This window comes from Oculina patagonica, chromosome 3 (genome assembly GCF_052425735.1).
Source record: "Oculina patagonica isolate OP01 chromosome 3, crgOcupat, whole genome shotgun sequence".
Classification (NCBI taxonomy): domain Eukaryota; kingdom Metazoa; phylum Cnidaria; class Anthozoa; order Scleractinia; family Oculinidae; genus Oculina; species Oculina patagonica.
The window spans coordinates 26,704,723-26,724,402 of NC_135760.1; the positions used below are offsets into that span (position 1 = coordinate 26,704,723).

At 39.1% G+C, this 19,680-nt stretch overlaps 2 protein-coding genes across 5 annotated transcripts in view; one reads left to right on the top strand and one right to left on the bottom strand.

Moving 5' to 3' along the window:
* The window catches only part of LOC144647262 (RNA N(6)-adenosine-methyltransferase mettl16-like), a 176,192-nt gene extending 156,643 nt beyond the window's left edge, over positions 1-19,549 (bottom strand). Inside the window, exons 1-7 of one of the 2 annotated variants that reach the window (XR_013569552.1) lie at positions 19,124-19,549; positions 17,795-17,935; positions 17,136-17,394; positions 16,035-16,104; positions 15,568-15,657; positions 14,900-15,067; positions 1,103-1,745 (exon numbers count right to left, since the gene is read on the bottom strand). Coding sequence is in view for 1 of the 2 variants with exons in the window: in XM_078507039.1 (XP_078363165.1) it covers positions 1,194-1,745; positions 14,900-15,067; positions 15,568-15,657; positions 16,035-16,104; positions 17,136-17,394; positions 17,795-17,935; positions 19,124-19,454 (1,611 nt within the window). In the remaining variant the exon portion in view is untranslated. Of the gene's footprint in view, positions 1-547; positions 1,746-14,899; positions 15,068-15,567; positions 15,658-16,034; positions 16,105-17,135; positions 17,395-17,794; positions 17,936-19,123 lie in introns of those variants that run through there. The other variant, XM_078507039.1, reaches the window with a different exon arrangement.
* Positions 4,224-13,005, top strand: LOC144647279 (uncharacterized). Of its 3 annotated transcripts, none has more exons than XR_013569554.1 (10): positions 4,224-4,587; positions 8,254-8,506; positions 9,120-9,188; positions 9,467-9,541; positions 9,958-10,030; positions 10,246-10,383; positions 10,917-11,015; positions 11,401-11,465; positions 12,596-12,781; positions 12,885-13,005. XR_013569554.1 is itself a non-coding variant. In XM_078507063.1 (10 exons), exons 1-10 carry the CDS (start codon positions 4,423-4,425, stop codon positions 12,695-12,697), a joined length of 981 nt encoding a protein of 326 aa, XP_078363189.1. In that variant the 5' UTR covers positions 4,224-4,422; the 3' UTR covers positions 12,698-13,005. The 3 variants fall into 3 exon arrangements, 2 of the variants coding, with proteins under 2 accessions (XP_078363189.1, XP_078363190.1); XM_078507063.1 differs by having other exon boundaries at positions 12,596-12,629; positions 12,688-13,005; XM_078507064.1 differs by lacking the exon at positions 4,224-4,587 and having other exon boundaries at positions 8,395-8,506; positions 9,123-9,188; positions 12,596-12,629; positions 12,688-13,005.
* Positions 19,550-19,680: the final 131 nt, after the last annotated feature.

Below are 19,680 nucleotides of genomic sequence, written 5' to 3' on the forward strand. Positions count from 1 at the left end.
TTCTCAAAGCGTCATAGTTTGCTGATACTTTTACCCAGCATTGTAACATAAAGCGAAGGCAATCTATAGTGGCCCCACATTACATGTATATCCGTCTTGTACGCCTTTAAGCATTTACAATATCCATACGGGAGCGGGGAGGGAGCCAGGCCCGCCACGGAGGACTATCCATACGATTTACTTGAATTTAACTGCTTAGTAACGTGGTTAGAATGTATGCCATCTAACAGCGCGTGCTTTCTACAATTTCTCAGACAACATTTTATGTCCAATGCATTTTAAGCACAATTCAATACCAGAAATCAAGAATATATAAACGCTCTTTTATAACATAAAATAATGGCCGGGGGCGAGCAAGCTGTATACTCTCGTAACTAATAAAAATACCGATCATGTTAGTTTTATAGCACTGGAAAGTAAATTAAGTAGAATGATGGACGAACAAAGGAATGGGACTTAAAAACTCAGCTCCGTTTTAAAAAAACTTTGAAGAGTGTTGTAAGATCTGTAGTCATGAATAAAACAATAAAGCATTGGTGATTGTTGTTCGACTGGTTTTTCTTTTATTTTTTTTGCGTCAAGATATACAACAATTTGCTTTCTGCGACAACAAAACAAATAATTACAAACCGTGTGGATCTCGTCATTTGTCAAAAAGCAACTACTATACAGTCAACTCTCGTTATAGCGGACACGCTCAGGGCGTCGTTTCGAGAGTCTGTAATAGCGGGAGTCATTTGCAGTCAAACCTCTTTCGCCGGGAATCTGGATTTTGTCCGTAATAGCGAGTGTCCGCAAGGCGAGAGTTTACTGTATTATACACTTTTTTAATTGAATGAACAAATCCACGAATATTCATTTTCAAAAACAGCGACTGGACCTTGAGCAAATTCACCCGCTTTATAATGCACGCAATAAAACGGGTAAACCTTGTTATAATGTATGAGCATTCATTCGGTAGCGTCTTGTGCGAATGGTTACCTCTAAAACCAGTGGCTGAACTATTTCACCCTGTTATAAAAAGAAAACACGGCCATACAAGAAGAACTGGTCATTCCTGAAGAAAGTGATTGGTAAATTCACGAACTGGCAAAACGAGTATAGAACCTCGTAAAGAGACCAGCTGCAATGACATTAACTGGACCGCATAGTTTTACAGCTTCATCAGAGCATATTGTTATGTAGGGTGCTAGTTACAAACCCTTTAAAAACTTATTTTGGAAGAACTGGAACAACTGGTACAAATCATTCTTGTTTTGACCGTCTATCCACATCATCTCTAAAACAAAACTATCACGTGGCAAGTCAGCAGCAATCTCTGCACCAGTTCCCACTCGCACCATAAACGACACGAGGGGTCTGGAAGTGCCTTCGTTCTGCTGTGGGTCAATGCTAACAGAAGCCGAAGGGCGTTCCTTAGAATCAAGCAATTTGCTTGCACACGCAAAAGAACTTGTGAGCGTTTCGTCAGTGTTTGCGCACACGGGGGCGTTTTTCTCTTCTTTATCGACCTCTTCGGGCGCTTCCTGTGTTTCCATGTCCATCGAAGTGACTCTCATACATTGTGTCGCTACTTCGTCCACACTGTCAGACTGACGGTCGTTTGTGTTTTCTTGTGTATTTTCTTTTCTGAGGTTTTCCCGCCGTTTTCTTCTCTGATGTGCCCAGGTTATCTCGACAGCATAACAATGAAGAACAAATATTCCTCTGGATCTGTCAGCTTTCTCCTGCTCCTCCACAGTGACCTGGGTTAAAATAAACAAGCAACATTGACGTAAGTTAGGTGCCAGTTTTCTTTAACTATGCGCTATAAACTTTAAACTTACAATGGCATTTATTTACTGTTGAAATCTCGCTCACTATTGAGCAAAATAGGTGATTAACTCTAAGCCAGCGGTCCCTTCAGATAGCGCTATCCATCCTTTGAACAACCAGGCTCTTTGAGATATATATCGTAAAGTAAGTCAAGTCTGCGTCGAGCCAAGTGGTTTATACCGCCGGAGCTTATCCCGGTTTCCGTAGCATTAAGAGACTAGGAGTATTTCTGCCTCCATCCTGGATGGGATACTAGTCCATCGCAGAGTTACCCCCAGCATTATTTCGCCGGTACCCATTTATTTTTATTTTTTTTATCTTTTTTTAATGCTTTATTGAATAGACAAAACATAACATACAATACAAGTGAAACATAAAAAAAGAAAAACTATATACAGGAAAGGAAAAAAAAGTACATTCAAATGCATTCAAAATGTAAACAATATAACATTGAAGTTAACAGAAAAACAAATAAATGCTAGGTGCTATTAAATAACTACATAGATAAGTTAGTGACATTAAAAGGAATGTGATATATAATTATTACTATATAAGACTAGATTTCAGAGACGTTGGTAGCGGCAAAGATTGCTGGAATAAAGTTTTTCGCGATAAAGCAATGTCATTTATCATTAAACGGCTTGACAGTTTTGTTCTCAATTGCAATGTATCCTTCCGTCATTATGATTTCTCAAAACTGTAGTTTAAATAGTGAAAAATTCAAACGGGGAAATTCAAATTCACTTGGGTGAAAAGAAGAAACAATGAGAGTGAAGTGTCTTGCAGCCAGTGTTCAAACTCCAACCGTTCGATCCGGAGTCCAGCGCGCCAACCATTAGGCCACCGCTGAAGAAGCTAAAGAACGTCTACAGAATGGCGACATTTTCTCGTTTTATCAAAGTTTCGTAGGATGTTTAAAAAGACATTCACCGTTATGTAAGTTTCAAACGTAAGTCAAAATTGTTAACTCAGGAGCGTGCGTACACAGCTAAAAGTTTTAAAAAATAACAATTTAGTTCGTGCGCGACTTTGTTAGAGCGTGAAGTTTGATACTAGTTTTTATTTTTTTCTTTGTTCGTGAGCGGGCAGTATTCTACAAATCCTGCAATCTGATTGGTTCCGGGAGCGGGCGGTGTTCTCCAATCCGGCCCGCTCACAGCGGGCGGTATCCGTTGCGAGATGAATCGTCGAGTGTACTTTCCGCGCAAAATCATTTTGCAGCGTTGTACGAACGAACACATGAAAGATTTGCTCTGCAAAAAAATCGAAATAGCCGTTCACCAACTGTTGTAAATGTGAAAGAAGAGAATAGAAGTGGAATTAAAGGCCTCGAAGTTCGAGTATTCATTTCTTTATCGACAAAATCAAGTTCTAGTTTCATTGTTTGTGGTTGTTTGTGCATTTCGCAATCATTTTCACGCCATTACGGTAAGCTGCGCCGGTTTTAAACTTCAATTTTGAGTAAAAACTCTGAAAACTGCCTTTTTATCGGCCACTTTTTTGCCAAAACAAAACACTAGTTGCAATCAGGCAACAAAATGAGATTATTTAATTAAAAACAGCCAAAATAATTCTCGCAATATTGTGCCGTACGTCCAAACTACGCATTTCATTCAGTTTCACTTTCGCACTGTTTATCACAAAGAAATTATGCTGGGAATCAACGCAGAGTTTATAAATTCGTTAAACACAAGTGTGTATAGCTATACCGAAACTGTCTTTCAGTCAGATAGTATTTTTTAGTCAAAGAAATTAATATCCAGCGAACAGAGTTCTTTTACAAACATTTATCGGAAAGCCAGAATCGTCTTTCGACGTTTAGTTTTGTCAATGATGATATAAATCAGTGCTTTGGCTCGATTTTACATTTATGATATATTTACTACTTTTTTAATCGAATCTCTTCAGTGTAAATTTAATATGCTGAACCTTTCTGTGAGTACGGTTCCGTCATTTAAGCGAGGCTATTATTTATTCAACTCCGAACTAAATAACAAACAGCATTTTACACTCTTGCTAACCCGTCGATCGACTCAACATTGAAATGACGCGCGTATAAAAACAAAGATTTTTTGACACAGTCTTTCTAGGTTTCTTTCAAAAACAAAAAAAGTATGAAAAAAAATAAAAATGTTATTCACCAGCCTTGGTCGGTCCGCCATTGGGAAAAACTGTGCCCTTGGTCTTGGAACCTCCCTCGGCCTGCGGCCTCGGGCGGTTCCAAGACCAAGGGCACAGTTTTTCCCAATGGCGGACCGACCAAGGCTGGTGAATAACATATATATACTTAAAGAAATAATTGGATACCGTAATCTGAAGGAAAATGAATTAGAATTACGGCAAAAAGTTATCTTATTAGCTCTCGATTCTCATGAGGTGATAGTTGATTCGGCCTCTACCATATTGTTCCTTCGTAAAAGTGCCAAGCTCATAATCTTATTGTTAACTATAACCCACCGATTCCGCGCTCTCGGATATTTTTATGTTTTATTTTTTTCTTTGTTCGTGAGCGGGCGGTATTCTACAAATCCTGCAATCTGATTGGTTCCGGGAGCGGGCGGTATTCTCCAATCCGGCCCGCTCACAGCGGGCGGTATCCGTTGCGAGATGAATCGTCGAGTGTACTTTCCGCGCGAAATCATTTTGCAGCGTTGTACGAAGGAACACATGAAAGATTTGCTCCGCAAAAATCGAAATAGCCGCTCACCAACTGTTGTAAATGTGAAAAGACAGAATAGAAGTGGAATGAAAGGCCTCGAAGTTCTTCTAAAGGCGAGTATTTATTTCTTTATCGACAAAATCAAGTTCTAGTTTCATAGTTTGTTGAGTTTGTAGTTGTTTGTGCATTTCGCAATCATTTGTACGCCATTACGATAAGCTGCGTCGGTTTTAAACTTCAATTTTGAGTAAAAACTGTATTTTTACCGGCCACTTTTTTGCCAAAGCAAAACACTAGTTGCCGTGATTCAAGAAAATGAGATTCGTTAATTAAAAACAGCCAAAATAATTCTCCTTGTGCCGTACGTCCAAACTAGGCATTTCATTCAGTTTCACTTTTGCACTGTTTATCACAAAGAAATTATGCTGAGAATCAACGCAGAGCCTATTAATTCGTTAAATACAAGCGTGTATAGCTATACCGTAACTGTCTTTCAGTCAGATAGTATTTTTTAGTCAGAGAAATTCTCGAACTTAATGTCCTGCGAACAGAGTTCTTTATCAAAACATTCATCGGGAAGCCGGAATCGACGTTTAGTTTGTCAATGATAATGCTTTGGCTCGATTTTACATTTATGATATTTTTACTACTCAATTTCTTTAATCGAATCTCTTCAGTGTAAATTTAATATGCTGAACCTTTCTGTGAATACTGTTCATTTCATTAAGCGAAGCGACTATTTATTAATTTTATCGAACTAAATAACAAACAGCATTTTACACTCTTGCTAACCCGTCCATCGACTCAACATTGAAATGGCGAGCGTATACAAACAAAGATTTTGTGACACAATTTTTCCAGGTTTCTTTAAAAAACAAATAAAGTAGGAAAAAATAAAAATGTTATTCACCAGCCTAGGTCGGTCCGTATTGGAAAAAACTCACGGTGCCCAGACCTCGGTATCCAAGACCTCGTGCTCAGTGATTCCCAATACGGACCTCCCGGCTGGTGAATAACATATATATTTTTTTTCTCGCAAACTGAGCAAGTTACCGAGAATTCAGCGCAACTTTAAAACATTTAACCGACGGAAACCTGATTCGCAAGTCGCGCTTTTATGAACCACATCTGACTTACATATTCAACGTTAATAGGTTTCAAAATAAGTTCAATCTGACCTCTTGTTTCTTCTCGTACTCGATACTGTGTAAAGGAATCGCTTTAGAAAAAAAATTTTCCCATGTTTCAATCTAGATGATTCTATTGCTATCATACTATAAAACGCTACGTAACCTAGCACGGACACAGCCAGCACGGGCACTGGTTCACACTTGGGTCTCACGTGATGTGCATGTGAACGCAATTTCTCGACCAATCACTGCCTTTTGTTTCAATTTAAACAAAGGTTGTCGTCAGCTACAGCGCGCGCTATTACGTCACAATGGTTTCAGGTATAAAAGGGACGCGCGTTCACAGAAATCGTCATTATACCGTTGACACTTGTTGAGTAAACTTTGCGAAATTTGATTTACAGAATTGCGATTATGGGTTGCGTTTTTAGCAGAAAAGATGCCTTGAGCTTCCACAAGAAGATGAAGGTGAGCAAAGTTCAATCGGTTGTGAACTTTTCTCAGAATTCGTGAAAAATTGATGTTTTTGCGCCGATTCTGAGCGACTGCTTGTTCAAACGGTTTTTTTTTTTTCAACCGTTAAATTTTGTGATGTCAATGCACACGCCATCTAAATTTAAATTTGCGCGAGATCTGGGACGAAACTCGTGTTGCGGAAGACCTGGTAGCTAGAACAAGTAAATCATAACGGTCAAGCCCGCGTAGAACTTTTAAACACAGAAAATAAATGTGATTTCCACTGAACAAAACAAACAGCCTGTATTTTGTCTATATCGAATAAATACTGGTTACTTCATTCCGAACTTGTGATTTTAAAAAGAAAAACTGACCATAAAGAGAATGAAACGGCGGAGCGAGTCCGCTTTGGCGCTGTTAAAGGATCCTGGTCAGCCACGCCTCTATTATTGTTTATATTCGGGCAACTGCGGGGAGTCTCGTTTCAGATTACATGTGACGCGCGAACAAAGTCATACAGACCGCGACAAAATTTGACAACGCGCGAAAGTTTTCCCTCGAATCAACTTTAAAAGATCTGCCAGAATGTAAGGAATGAACATTGAAGATGGTAACAGCCTAATAGATATTAAAGAATCTTGAACTCCGGGGCCACCTGAAGCACAGATATTTATGGTTCGTCCGTTTGTCAGACGCGCAGTACAAAATGAGAGCGGAGAAGCGATCGCTTCAATTAGAATATTTGCTTCTATGCTCTTTGGCTGACTCCGTTTGAGTGCTGAGGAATGAAATAATTTTCTCTAAGCTTACTATTCAAAGTCTTTTCTTCTGTTATAGAGTATTCGTATTCCTTTTTCCTTTGTAAGATTTGTTTCTGCAAGATTACGTGGAGTCGAAAGAGAACCGGGCTAAATCTACTGGTTGTCCTACTCGAAGTGCCGCGCTTGAGTGCTATAACATGCAAATGTGGAACTAAAAATCGGTTTGCAAGAATAAAACAAGTGTCGTATTCCTGCAAACTGGCTATAACTAAGCCCTTTGATGCCAAGGCTATCTTGCTTTTGATTCCAGAGGTCGAACGTTGATTGTCGCGAAAGAATTCTCTTTGTTTGTTCGGTAGTTTCGGCCGACCACGCTTTGGAACGCGAGATGACATCGGGCATCCTACTTACAAACGAATATTTTAACGGCAAATTAAAAGAAACCAATAAAATAAACGCTCGAAATAAAGCACAGATAATTACTTAAGACTTTGATGGTAGTTTAAGATGTGAATATACTGCGTACGCGAGGATGCGCTTGGATTGTCGGCCACAATTGAAAACACTCGAAATTAGATGGCATTTAAAATGGCGGATTAGGATCTTGATACGCGCAACGCATCATGGTTGACTAGGATTCTTCCAGAACCAGAACCTACAATTCTGCGATCCATTGCGATCGTCTGCGATCATATGGAAACCAGGCTTTACCGTTCAGCAGTTTTATTAATTATTTATTTTTTGCCCGGTAGCGGGACAAGTTACACGGAACGTTGCTTCGTCTAACAGCGCAGAAAAACTTCCAGGCGTTGTAGCGTTAGTTGCGAATACATTGCAGAAGAGACATTTCTGGCAATGTTAGGCACTTTTTCCTGCAAGCTGTGTCACAATAATAAAAATTGCAAAACGAGTTGCACGGTGAAAAATTACCTTCAGAAGTCTACTACTTACTTATCCTCATCGGGCCCATGAGGACTCTTGAGGCCGGACATTCAGAAGTAACCGACCCATAAAAAAAAAACTTGACTGCTCTTTACAGATCTGCCAAAGGGAAGTCAGCAAAAAAATGCCTTAAGTTAGCTATGTTGAACTTTTAGCACTTTAATAATTAGCAAACAGTGCAACTTAGACCGTGGTCAAACCTCCAAGTCCTCCAACTTTGCATGAGACGAACCTGATGCAAACGAGCAAAAACAGTAGCTTTCAAATTAGTCTGGAATATTCTGATATTGACACTGAACGTTTTTTTTTTTTCGTAAGTTTTCTTATGTTTTACTCTATCATCACGATATTTCAACTCCTGACTGCAATTTTAACATTTTACGTTTACTTTAACTTTCCATCATTTGCACTAAGTTCGACTCATGTAAAGTTCGAGGTTCAATGACTTACTGCAACAAGAACTAAAATTATAAAATCCGTTTTTCTCTAGAAACCAAAGATACACCATGGACACGAAAGATACGCCATCGATACACCAAAGATACACCCAAGATTCACCATCGACACGAGCGCCTATCAACACCCCATCAAAAAGCCTTCAGAAAGCCGCCCTATTCCATCCAAGGGCGAGCGAAACGATAAGAACAGTTTCATTTACGAGAATATTCTTCAAGAATATTCTCTTCTGGGTTTCTTGATGGGAGGGAAGAACTTCCCTGACGAAGAATTGGATTTCAAAACAGGTATTGCCTTTAACCATAGTTTTAACGTGAAGTCACCTAGTACTTAGGCGTCTAACCCATGACGCCATGCTCGGTCACCACTCGGACGGCCTAGCTTTATCGAGGTTTCTTTTTTCTAGACATTCCCGAAAATCAAGCTGAGTGTGCGGGACAATTGTCATATTTAAGCTTAGTTATCTCCTCTTATCTGATCTTGCTCTCGGGGCTCTGGTGTAGCTCTGCCAGAGTTTCTGACCGGTGTGAGAAAGGTTATGGGTTGGGCTGCTATTGCGAGACCTCGCTCACCACTGCTTTGACTTCTACAATTCATATACAGTAGAACCCCGGTAACTCGAACAACCTCGCTAACTCGAACAAACTTCCATTTCCCCTTGATTTAAAACCACTTTTCAGTCTTATTCAATCAACCCCGATAACTCGAAACCCCGCTAACTCGAACTGTTTTTCGTTTCCCTTCAGAGTTCGAGTTACCGGGGTTCTACTGTATCTCTCAAAGTATTGATCACTTTTTTATTTCCACACAGAAGTTGGTAACCGAATGTATCCGTTGCAGTTTTTCTTGCTCGAGAAAACGACATTAACTGTGTTTATATTTTATGACTGTTTTTTTTAGAAGCTGCCGAAGTTCTTCCTACACCGATCGTCCCCGTCAACGAACCAGCACCCTGCTCGAGCCATGAAGGTAATGCTATCTTGCATTCAAAAAATGCTACCTTTAAAACAATGACAGAAAAGCCGGATTGTTTCTTTTGGTCTTCTTTAAAAATAAGACTGCATTAAACTTATCTGTCGGTTGAATTTAAATAATATATTCACTGATCATGTCAAGCTTTACACACATTTAAGACTTGCAGCTAAGAGCAGCAACGATTGTTCCTTATTTCATTGTGAGTGTGTATGTTGAAGTTCTTCTTGCTTTATAAAAAGATACTAATTTTCCCTTGTTTCCATTCATGTCAGCCCTTCATGAAATGCCTAAGGCAATCTCCACCATCCGAACTACGGTGGAGCTACCGGATTGCCTTATATATAAAGGTAAATACAGTTAACGCTCTCTTAACAGACACCTCTATAAGATGGACTAGTGTTGGTCACGTCCCCGCCGTTTTTCAGTCATTTTACTGTAACTAAACTCCCTATAAGACGGAGCCCTTTCAAAGTCAGACAGTTGGGGCCTGTCCCGACGCGTCCGTTTTAGAGAGAGTTGACTTTTCAGTTTTAGTTTGAGTCCAGTGACCCATCGCGCAGGAGAGTGTCCCCGGGTCGGAAGAACGAGTCAGCACGAGTACTTCTTCTCCACTCCACTACTGATGGTTTAATAGTCTAGAGCAGGGTTCCCTAAGCATTTAACGCGTATTTCAGAATGGCGGCTTTAACTCATAATTTTTTTAATGGGAAAATAATTTGAGGTGAACACGTCAATAATTATTCTTTTTTGCCTTCATTAACAGGCATTCATCAATGGGGATTCCATCTCTTCTGGCTCGAGTCAGAGAGATATTGCCGCTCATTAGAGAGCTCAAAGTAAGTGTTTGAAATAACTTGAACCAAAAGAATTATAATTGTACTCACAGTGAACAGCCATTTTGAACACCTATTTTTTAGGATTTCAGTGTAATTTTTTCCTGAACAGAATCGAGAACTATCCTGAAGCGTAGCGTTCCAATCGAACATAATCACAGCTTGTTTGGGGGAATTTCTGTAGTAAATTAAATTGAACTTTTCTACTCCTTCCACAGCAACATCACAGATGCCATAAGCCGGGTGGTTGGCGAGAGATGGTTTATGGTCGTTTACCGACAGGAACATGGTCACACGGCCTACCTCCCCCATCAACTATCCCAAGCCGGGGATTTGTTCAACCACCTTTGTACCCGGTAAGTCTGCAGATAATATACTGAAGAATATAAGAATTTTTAATTCATTCACTTCAAACAAGCTTCTACCCGAGCTTTTAAATAAGAATCAACAATAAAAGTAAAAATCGTTGACGTTGCTTCTATCCGTTTTCATTTCACCATGTTCCTTTTTATTTTAAACGGATTAAACAATAGCTAATTGGCTACATCACCCTGGCCTCTCGTGCTAACTTCAAATCAGTCTGTTATGTTACACTGAACTCAAATGAATGCTTGCGTTTGTGTCTAATGGCCTTCTCGATACACGGATCCAGAGTTTCAGGCTTCCGGTCCAAATTCAAAAGAAAAGTGAGTACTCCTTAAGTCAGTCTATTGTGTTTTGCGATGTTTAACAATGGTCGGACTTAATGACTGCTCACTTTTCCTTTGAATTTGGACCGGAAGTCTGAAACTCTTGATCCGTGTATTGGCTGTGTCTGCAAGAAACCAGTTAAAAGGTCTTGCGTATTTTCTTGACTTTTTAACAGTGTTTATTCTATTTTTATATTCAGGTTTGCCCTTCAGCTTATGCGTATCATATTTTATAATCCATCGTGGTATGTCCAGGTCCGCCTTGAAGAACAGAAAAAAACTGGAGAAAAGCTATTCAGGTGAGTGTCTGACAATTAACTTTCTAACCAAACGAAAAAATTAAATGAACAACATTTTGCATGCACTTGATGTTTATAAATATCAGGTTGGGATTAATACAATACCCACGGGTAAAATTAGCTGGTCAGTTTGACAGAGAATGTGCCAGGCAATGCTTACATTTAATTTGCAGTTAATATTACTTAGCAGAGGATGTGACTGTTTTTCCGCAAATCTTTTGTAGAAAATTCTTAGAATTATATACACTAGTGGCTAATATTAAAAGTCGTTTTTTCTCGATTCGTCGCAATTTTGAATTTTTTGTGAATTTCTTGGCAACAGTCGTGTAAACCAACCCAGATATTTTAACTTTTAACTTTTTTATTTGTTTTCTTTTTCTCTTAGCATGATGGAGAACATGACCAATATAAAGTTTCTTAAAAAGCCAGCTGAACTGGCAAAGTGGACAGGTAATTATTATTTTAAAACTGATCACGAGGGGTGAAGTTATGAGTATAATCCTGATATACAAATTTATGTCACAAGATATTATTTTTGTTCCAAAGCAATCTTACAAGACTCGTCCAATCAAAAAATAGCACAAACTCTCGGGCGGTCTTGACGTCACAAAAGTGTTACTTAGCAACACGGATCACTATTAAAGACTGCAGGCTCAGACATTAAGTTGTTGATAGTTTTTACTATTCACCGAAGTAAAGGTGGCTAACGGTGGATATTTACTGAGTTGCCAAGCGTCTAAGTAAATACCCACCGCTAGCCACCGACTCTTTGGAACCTCGAAAACTGTTTGAGAACAGGGTCTGGAAGTGAGGTTCCTGATCCCGCATTCCCGCTCCATTTTTACGAAAATCCCGAATCCCGCACTTGTAATCGCTATCCCGAATCCCGTTTTTTCTTTCCCCCAAAAGACATTAAAAAATACATATTCATCTAGCCTGCGTAGCTGGCGGTATTGTTGGGTTATTGTTGGGTATTTAAGCGCCCACCAGCAAGTGGCAAAGCCGCGACAACGAACGGCGCAGCCGCGAGCTACCCAGGCTAATATTTCTCCAAAAGCTAATAAATGAAAGGTGTAGATTTGCCCTTTCGATTGAAATAGCTTTTCATACCTCAGTATGATGAAAGAGCACGATTTGACAGCGATTTGACTCCCTTCAGAGCGTGAGGAAAGCGCCCTGGGGAAGAGGTTGGTCCTGTAAGCGTGTTAGAAAGTTTACAGGAACAGCCTTAACCACGTCTTATCTATAGTTTGGTTTGCAGCGAGACACCACTAAGCGCTCGCGTATATTCGCTTTCGCTGCTAGAACGTCTATTTGGGTCGTGGTTTCCCGAATTCCCGACAGACAGGCAAAAAATCCCACATGCCGTGTCCAAATTTTGGTGAATCCAACTTCCCGGAGAGCAGTCAAATCCCGAATCCCGTCAAAATATTTTGCGTTTTTCCGAATCCCGCACCATATTTTGGTCAAATCCCGGATCCTGAAAATACCCTTCCAGACCCTGTGAGAAAGTTTCTTAACATTTCTTACATAATGTGAATTGAGACACTTTTCAATTTCAAGTGTTGTTTCTTTTTTAGGCTTCCCCGGAAACATCCAAGTTCCTGAAAATTTTAAATAAATTTAAGATTTTATTTTAGAATGTAACTTGTAATTTATGAATCAAATGATGTAACTTGTAATAATAATTATTCCATGAAGTTAATCAAATGATGTATCTTGTAATTTATGAAGTTAATCAAATGATGTATCTTGTAATTTATGAAGTTAATCAAATGATGTATCTTGTAATTAATGAAGTTAATCAAATGATGTATCTTGTAATTTATGAAGTTTCTGTAAGGACATAATTAACTTGTAACTTATGAGGTTAATCAAATGATTTACATGTAACTTTTAGTTCATGAAGTTTATCTTAGGATGCATCTTGTAATTTATGACATCTATCTAAGGAATTCCTCTCTCTTTTTCAATCTGATCCTACAAAAACAATTTTACTCAAAACCTGGCTCTGAATTCACATGCCGGGCTGACAATTTCTTTATCCATGTCATTGTTTCACACCAATGTTTAAAATAAAACTCTTTTAAATCGCAAGAACTGTTTGTTCATTTTTGGCTGTATAATTCATGAACTGATGATCAATTGGCAAGAATTCTCTTAAATAATTCTCTATTTTCAATGCTGTAACACATTTTTTTCTTCAATCAATAAACAGTTTTTAACAAAAGAAATTGCTTGTGTTGTCTTTGATCTACATATAAAAGAGGAATCCCATTTTCTCAAACCCATTGCCGGTAATTGTTCATCTAATCGTATCTATAACAAAATTCTCGATTTTGATTGGTTCTGCGCGCGCCTATTTGTCGCGTAATCGGCGCGCGATCGCGTGGGTGTCCAATTACAGGTATCCAATTTGAGCAACTTCAAATTGGATACCTGTAATTGGACACCTACGCCATTCGCCCGTCAATCAGGCGCATTTGAATTGATTCTTTCTTGCTGTTTTCCTGCTTTTTGCACATCCAATTGCATTTGCCTTTGACTTTTTCTTACAAAAAAGGTTCTCAAAGACTTCCTAACCTGGAATTTTGTTATTTATACGATTAATTAGTAATTGGACCTCGTGTCGTACAATTCAGAGAGTAATCGTGCTCGTAATTTCAAATCGGCCTCGCGCTGCGCGCTCTGCCGATTTTGAAATTACTCGCCCGATTACTCTCTGAATTACTCCAATCAGTCCAATTACTATTACTAATCGAGTCCACATTTTCAAATTCAGTATAGCTCCCCCATCTTCAGCTGAATGCCCTGTTGATTTTCTTTTCTTGAGTTTTTTGTTTGACAACAAAATACAGTAGAACCCTGTTTTATGGACACTCGCTTAACACAGACATCTGTGTTCCAGTAATATTTTGTGTCAGTAACATTCATTCTCAGAGCCCGCTCAAGACAGACACCCAGATAATACAGACACTTTTGTGTGTCCCTTTAGTATCTGCATTAACCAGGTTCCACTGTATATCTTTTCTCTTCCGTATTGTATCAGCCTTTATCCTTTCTTCAATTCATATTCAGTATGAATTCTAGTACTGTAACAGTTCTGACATAAGAGCAATAATCACTGAGCCTAAGGCGAATAATTGTTTTAGTATAATTTTTAGAGGTGATCATCAAGAACTTAAAAAATAACGATAGCAAACAAGAAAACAGCAAACACAAGTGTTCGCTTGTCGAGTGCATATGGTGTAAACCAGTATGCAATTCATCAATTACAATCATAATTTATTTAGTTAAAGCAATAAAACAGAACAAAACAAACACTATGAGAAAGATAGATGTCTGGTACCTTTGTATGATTGTTGAAGACTTCTAAGCGAATGTGAGAATCCTCTCGAAAATGTGTAGCTCCGGTGAGAAGAGAACTAAATAATGTTTGCTCAATCGATCTGACTGAGTTTCTCATCGCTCGCCAAAACCGCCGTGTTTGCGATCATTTCTAATGCCTTAAGAACCATCTCTTGAAAATATTTTCGGTCCAAAAGCCTTTGAAGTTAATTTGAAAAATTCCCAGTGTTTAAAATATCCAGGACTTAGACGGGTTTCTTTCAAATCAAAGAAATTTTCATTCAGCAAAAGCGGCCATGTTTACTTGCTTGGATGTCAAAGGTGGCGTGGCTAAGTAACCAAGCCTTCAAAGCTATAATCACCTCGCGCGGGGTGAATATAGCCTCATAAGCTGAGCTTCTCGACCAATCAGAATGCTTCAATTCTTATAATCACCTCTGAAATTATACTAAATATGTATAATTCAAAGTAATCTCAGTACCACTATCAAGAGTTCAATGTTAGGAATTCAAAACAGGAAATAACATGTTTCTTACCTTTAACTCGCTTAGTATCTCCTTTATGCAATTTCCAATCGCTGTGACCTTGTCTGACATCTTTGCCTGCTTCTCACAGCCTGCACATGTGGCAGTAAATTCATCAGGGATGACAAAGTGAAGAGGTTTTGCTTTCTTTGATCGTTTACGGCGCTTTAAAGGTGAATCCTGATGGAAAAAGCATATACAGGACTTAAATTTTTAATACCCTTATATGAAGTCCCAGGGGTGAGGGTACCCTTAGTTATAATAAAGTGACAGGGAGGTGTGAAGACCTTTTCTCTAAGTGGATGTGAAACTCTTTTAAATTAGAAATTTTCTGGTGGACTTCTTCTATATAATATTTTTTTTTATTTTGAAAAAGGTCTCCATAACTGATCAATCACAAACTCAGTTGACAAGTTTCTACACGTACAATACCGCAATTTACCTCAAAGAATTATGAAAGCCAAAAACATTGTGTTGCTGGCCAATGGCCAATTCCCTTTATGAGACGCCACTGTAGGGTATCATGGTCATTGCATTCAGCATAATGCCAAGTCTTGTGCATCTTTTGCTGAATACATGATTCCCGTAGAAGGAATTGGCCATTTAGCATAAATAAATGTGAGTAAACCGATGAAGTTTGTATTGCCCTACAATGCAGTGCAAACCTTTAAATAACACACCTCAACTACAACATCAGGTAAGAACGACCAAGCCACGCCCCAGCGCATGGTGTGCCCCTGACAAAACTCTGTGGTTGTTATGGTTTTGATCTAAAATCACGAAGAAGACAGTTTATTGACAGCCTAGGTTTCTACACTGACCTTTCCTCGAATACAGAAGCAGAAGCATTCTGGATGTTGTTGGTTCTTTTTTTACTAGATCATAGACATTCATGCAGTTCATGTAATGGTATGTTAAATTTGTGCCAGACTACGGAGCTTCCTCAAGCTTGTTAATTAACACTTAAAGTTAAAACTTTTAATTTGCATTAATAGTAGCGACAGTGAAATGTATTAATCACTAACATCCTCATCACGGACATCATCATTATCTTTATCATATTGGCACACAAAACATAGGACTGATCTATGTGATACATTCATGAGTGCATGATTCTAAATAATTTTATGATATATATTAAACCTACACCATTTTCTCTAAGACAAGCCAGGACAGGAGCTAAACTTGACTTCTTTCCCAGCATTGAAGTGTACCAGCTACAAGGTATCACAGATGTATTAAGTCAAAACTTTTAATAACAACAGCAAACTTGTATTAGATAATGAGTGGGCTATCAATTAAAAATTCCCCTAATGGCTTTTAATGCACTGCAGATTGTTTAATTCAAGAAGATGGCACCTAGCTTTATGTGTTAGAGTTGCACAAAATTGCTCCTGTACTTCCAATTTTTTTTTTATTACCAGCAGGCTGTTTGCATAATTTACAACATAGTTTGACTATAAGGGGTGTCGAATGGTAAATGCGAGACTTTGCGAGACGGCGAGACTGATTTCCTTTCTGCAAGCCCGAGACCTTTTGAGAGCTTTTTAGCCTTGCAAAAGAAATTGAGACTCCGAGAAGGCGACAAAGAAAAATTTGAGACGACGAGACCCTCGAAATTTGACTAAAATTTTGCGAGACACGCATTTTTTGAAGGACCATTCACCACCCCTACTATATCTACCGGTACTAGAATTTCATATTGTTTAAGAATGCACTTACTGTTTGAGAATGTTTTGTTCAAAAAGTTATTCACACCCGCCCTCCTACCCCACAGAAGGTTTATGGTTTGAGCCCTCTAGAAATTTCAGTGTTTAACTTCATACTTTTGTTTTAAAAATGTGGCTTTTTAAAGACTGGCGCCCACCCCCACATAATTTCCTGTGAAGTTCCATGGGGTAGGTATGAATAACTTTTGAAACTTCACCTTTTTCATACCCAAAATAATACCCACTAGGGGTTTCATTTAGGTTCACACACCAGGCAAATTGACTGGCTGTGAACACAACTTTGCCTGGCTATTTTCTACATCTGAACTGACTTCAGTTAACCAAAGAGGGTAGGGCCTTTGTAATACTTTGCCCGGGTACAAAACCCTGATGCCCACCTGCTCAAAACCTTAATGAATCACCTGCACTCTGAACCACTAAACTATATGACAAGCATGTGATCCCCTAACTAATAACTGCCATGCTGTTTAACCATTTAATAAATAACAACCACCAAGACAAACAAGGTTACAACTTACCTGATCTGCTCCTTCAGAAGCAGGCTGTCTTTAATAATTTCTTTGACAAATTCCACCTCACCCCCTCCAGTCACAGTTTCAGTTTCTGTTCCAGTGCACACCCCACTAGGCTGGGGACGTTTCTCACTGCGTGCGATTCCATGAGACGCCTCAAATTCACTAATGAAGAATGGAGGATTGCACATACAGAAATCAAACTCTTTAGTGTCCTCACCTTCCAAAGGTATTTTGAGAAAACTGTCATTGGTGACCTCTTTCACTGTAATGAGAGAGCACTGGATAAGTATGAAGTGTAATAGAGATGTCATTGAACCATTGTGAGGGGAAAATGGCAACAACATCCAACAAATGTCTTTGTAGCTAGACTGCAAAACAGTCATTTGTTTCTCTGAAGATGTTGGAAAAGGCGCTTATCGAAGGCGTGAAGCGCAGATCGTCTTGCAAGCCTTGCATGCCCGCACATATTTTACCACACGCCATGCCAGATAAATCGATGTATTTGCTTTGAGTTTTGATTGGTTCACTGGCCTGTGTCTGTCTGTGTCCGTGTTTGTTGGCCAGAGTGATAATGAAAATTCAAGTCATTTTGGTTTTATAATACTTGACTTTTAGTAGGTAGAGTAATTATTAATTAATATTAACACTGATATTTGCCCTACCACTTATGTAACTTTCTAGGCCATTAGCTTTGACATTTTCCTTTGCATAAGAGGCTGATTGCTCATCCACCTCAGTTGCCAAGAAATGCCAGTTGTTGAGTTTTGCTCCCAGCAGAGGATAAATACAGGATGCTCCTGAACCTAGAAAGAATACAAAAATTAATGATTGCTGTAGACTTTGTACAAGATTGTAGTATCAAGCCCAGGGGGGGGGGGGGGGGGTACTCCGGCTTGTAAATGACGGGGATAATCAAATGGAGGCAAAACTCTGGACCCAAAAAAATCCCTTAGTCTTCCGACATAACCCAAAAAAATCCCTGGACCAAAAATAGCCCCCCAAAATATCCCTTGTCAAATTACCCCTAAATTGCCAGGAGGGGCAAAAATATAACACAAAGAAAACCTTAAAAAATTGAACGCTCGTGTTTGTTTATTTATCATACCATAAATACGACAAGGCCGTGCCAAGGCACTTAAGTTCGTTTTTAATACCCAAAAAAATCCCCTATTTAAATCAAGTCACCAAGCCAAATTTTCCAACCCAAAAAAATCCTGGAATCGAAAATTTCAAACCCCAAAAAATCCTTTGATCATCCCCGTCATTTACAAGCCGGAGTACCCCCCCCCCCCCTGGGGGGTCAAGCAATATGGTATACAAGCCTTGGATCATCGTGTTTTATTATTGGACAAGACACTTAACTCTCACAGTACCTCTCTCAACCCAGGCACATACATGGATAGTGGCAAATTAAATGCTGGGGGTAACAGTGGGATGGACTAGCATGCCAACCAGGGAGCAGAAGAAATACTCAGAAGTTAGTGGTTCGAGACATTGGCGCAATGTATACTTAAAATTAGTTTGTGGTTTTCAGGTTTGCTAGCATGTCCAGAACTTTATTGTGAAATTCCTGAAAAATTTTAGTTGTTCATGATACTATTCTGAGTTTGACAATAAGCCATCTGTCAGGCAAAACAACAAAGTGACCATGTGGCTAAACATGACTAAAGCAAAAGGATGCTATCTAAATGAGATCGGTGTGAGACGTGATAACCAAAAGCATAAGCACTAGGTTTTAAATGTCATACTTATACTCAATTACATACTCAAACTCCGTTCGAATTCTGACATTCAGGTCCCTATTAACAATGCCCATGAATGAGAGGATTGCGTGACACTTAACGCTTAAAATTCCAGTCACTTACTTTGGACAGTGGTGATAACACTATTAATCTATCCAATCTGAATGAATGATTTTGAATGTTCCCCCACCACATCCATACATTGATAGAAATACAATTTTTACAGCATATAAAACATTTTAGTCCTACCAATATCGAAACCACGAACTATTGCGTGACGCTGGGTATCAGATAGACAAGCAAGTAGGTCCTCAATCCATAAGATGTAGTTAAGACGGAGAGGAACTGTAGGTATCAATCGATCCAAGGGAATGCTGAGTTTAAGACCGAAGTCGTTTTCTAGCAAAGCGCAAGTCAATGCTCGCAGTGCTTCGGGATCTTTGAAGTTTACAGAGAACTGTCCAGCTTTAGTTTCCTTAGCAATCTTCCGAAAGTAATCATATTTTTCGGCAAGTATCTTGAAGTCAGGTGGAGACTTTCTGTAAATGTTCCTTGGGTGCATTAGGTCATTGAAGGCCATACTTTATGCTGTCAGGTCAATGAAACAGTGAAAAATCACACAAAGAACGAATGAGCAGTGTGCCGCCATATTGGACGCTCTAAGTAGGAGACTGGAATTTAGTGTCCAGATTTCTTGCAGTCGGGGCTCCACTCGGACAAAGCGCACTACAAGCCCTCCCCCGCCACCCTCCGAGTTTATTTCTTTCTAAGAGGGAGACCTTATTTGAAAGAGGAGATGGGGGCTT

Excerpts from the sequence above, each read along its gene's own strand:
- LOC144647279 (XM_078507063.1), top strand. The coding sequence starts at position 4,423 with ATGAATCGTCGAGTGTACTTTCCGCGCGAAATCATTTTGCAGCGTTGT. Across the intron at positions 9,542-9,957 it reads GGATTGCCTTATATATAAAG|GCATTCATCAATGGGGATTC; the intron begins GTAAATACAGTT and ends CTTCATTAACAG. Across the intron at positions 10,384-10,916 it reads TTCAACCACCTTTGTACCCG|GTTTGCCCTTCAGCTTATGC; the intron begins GTAAGTCTGCAG and ends TTTTATATTCAG.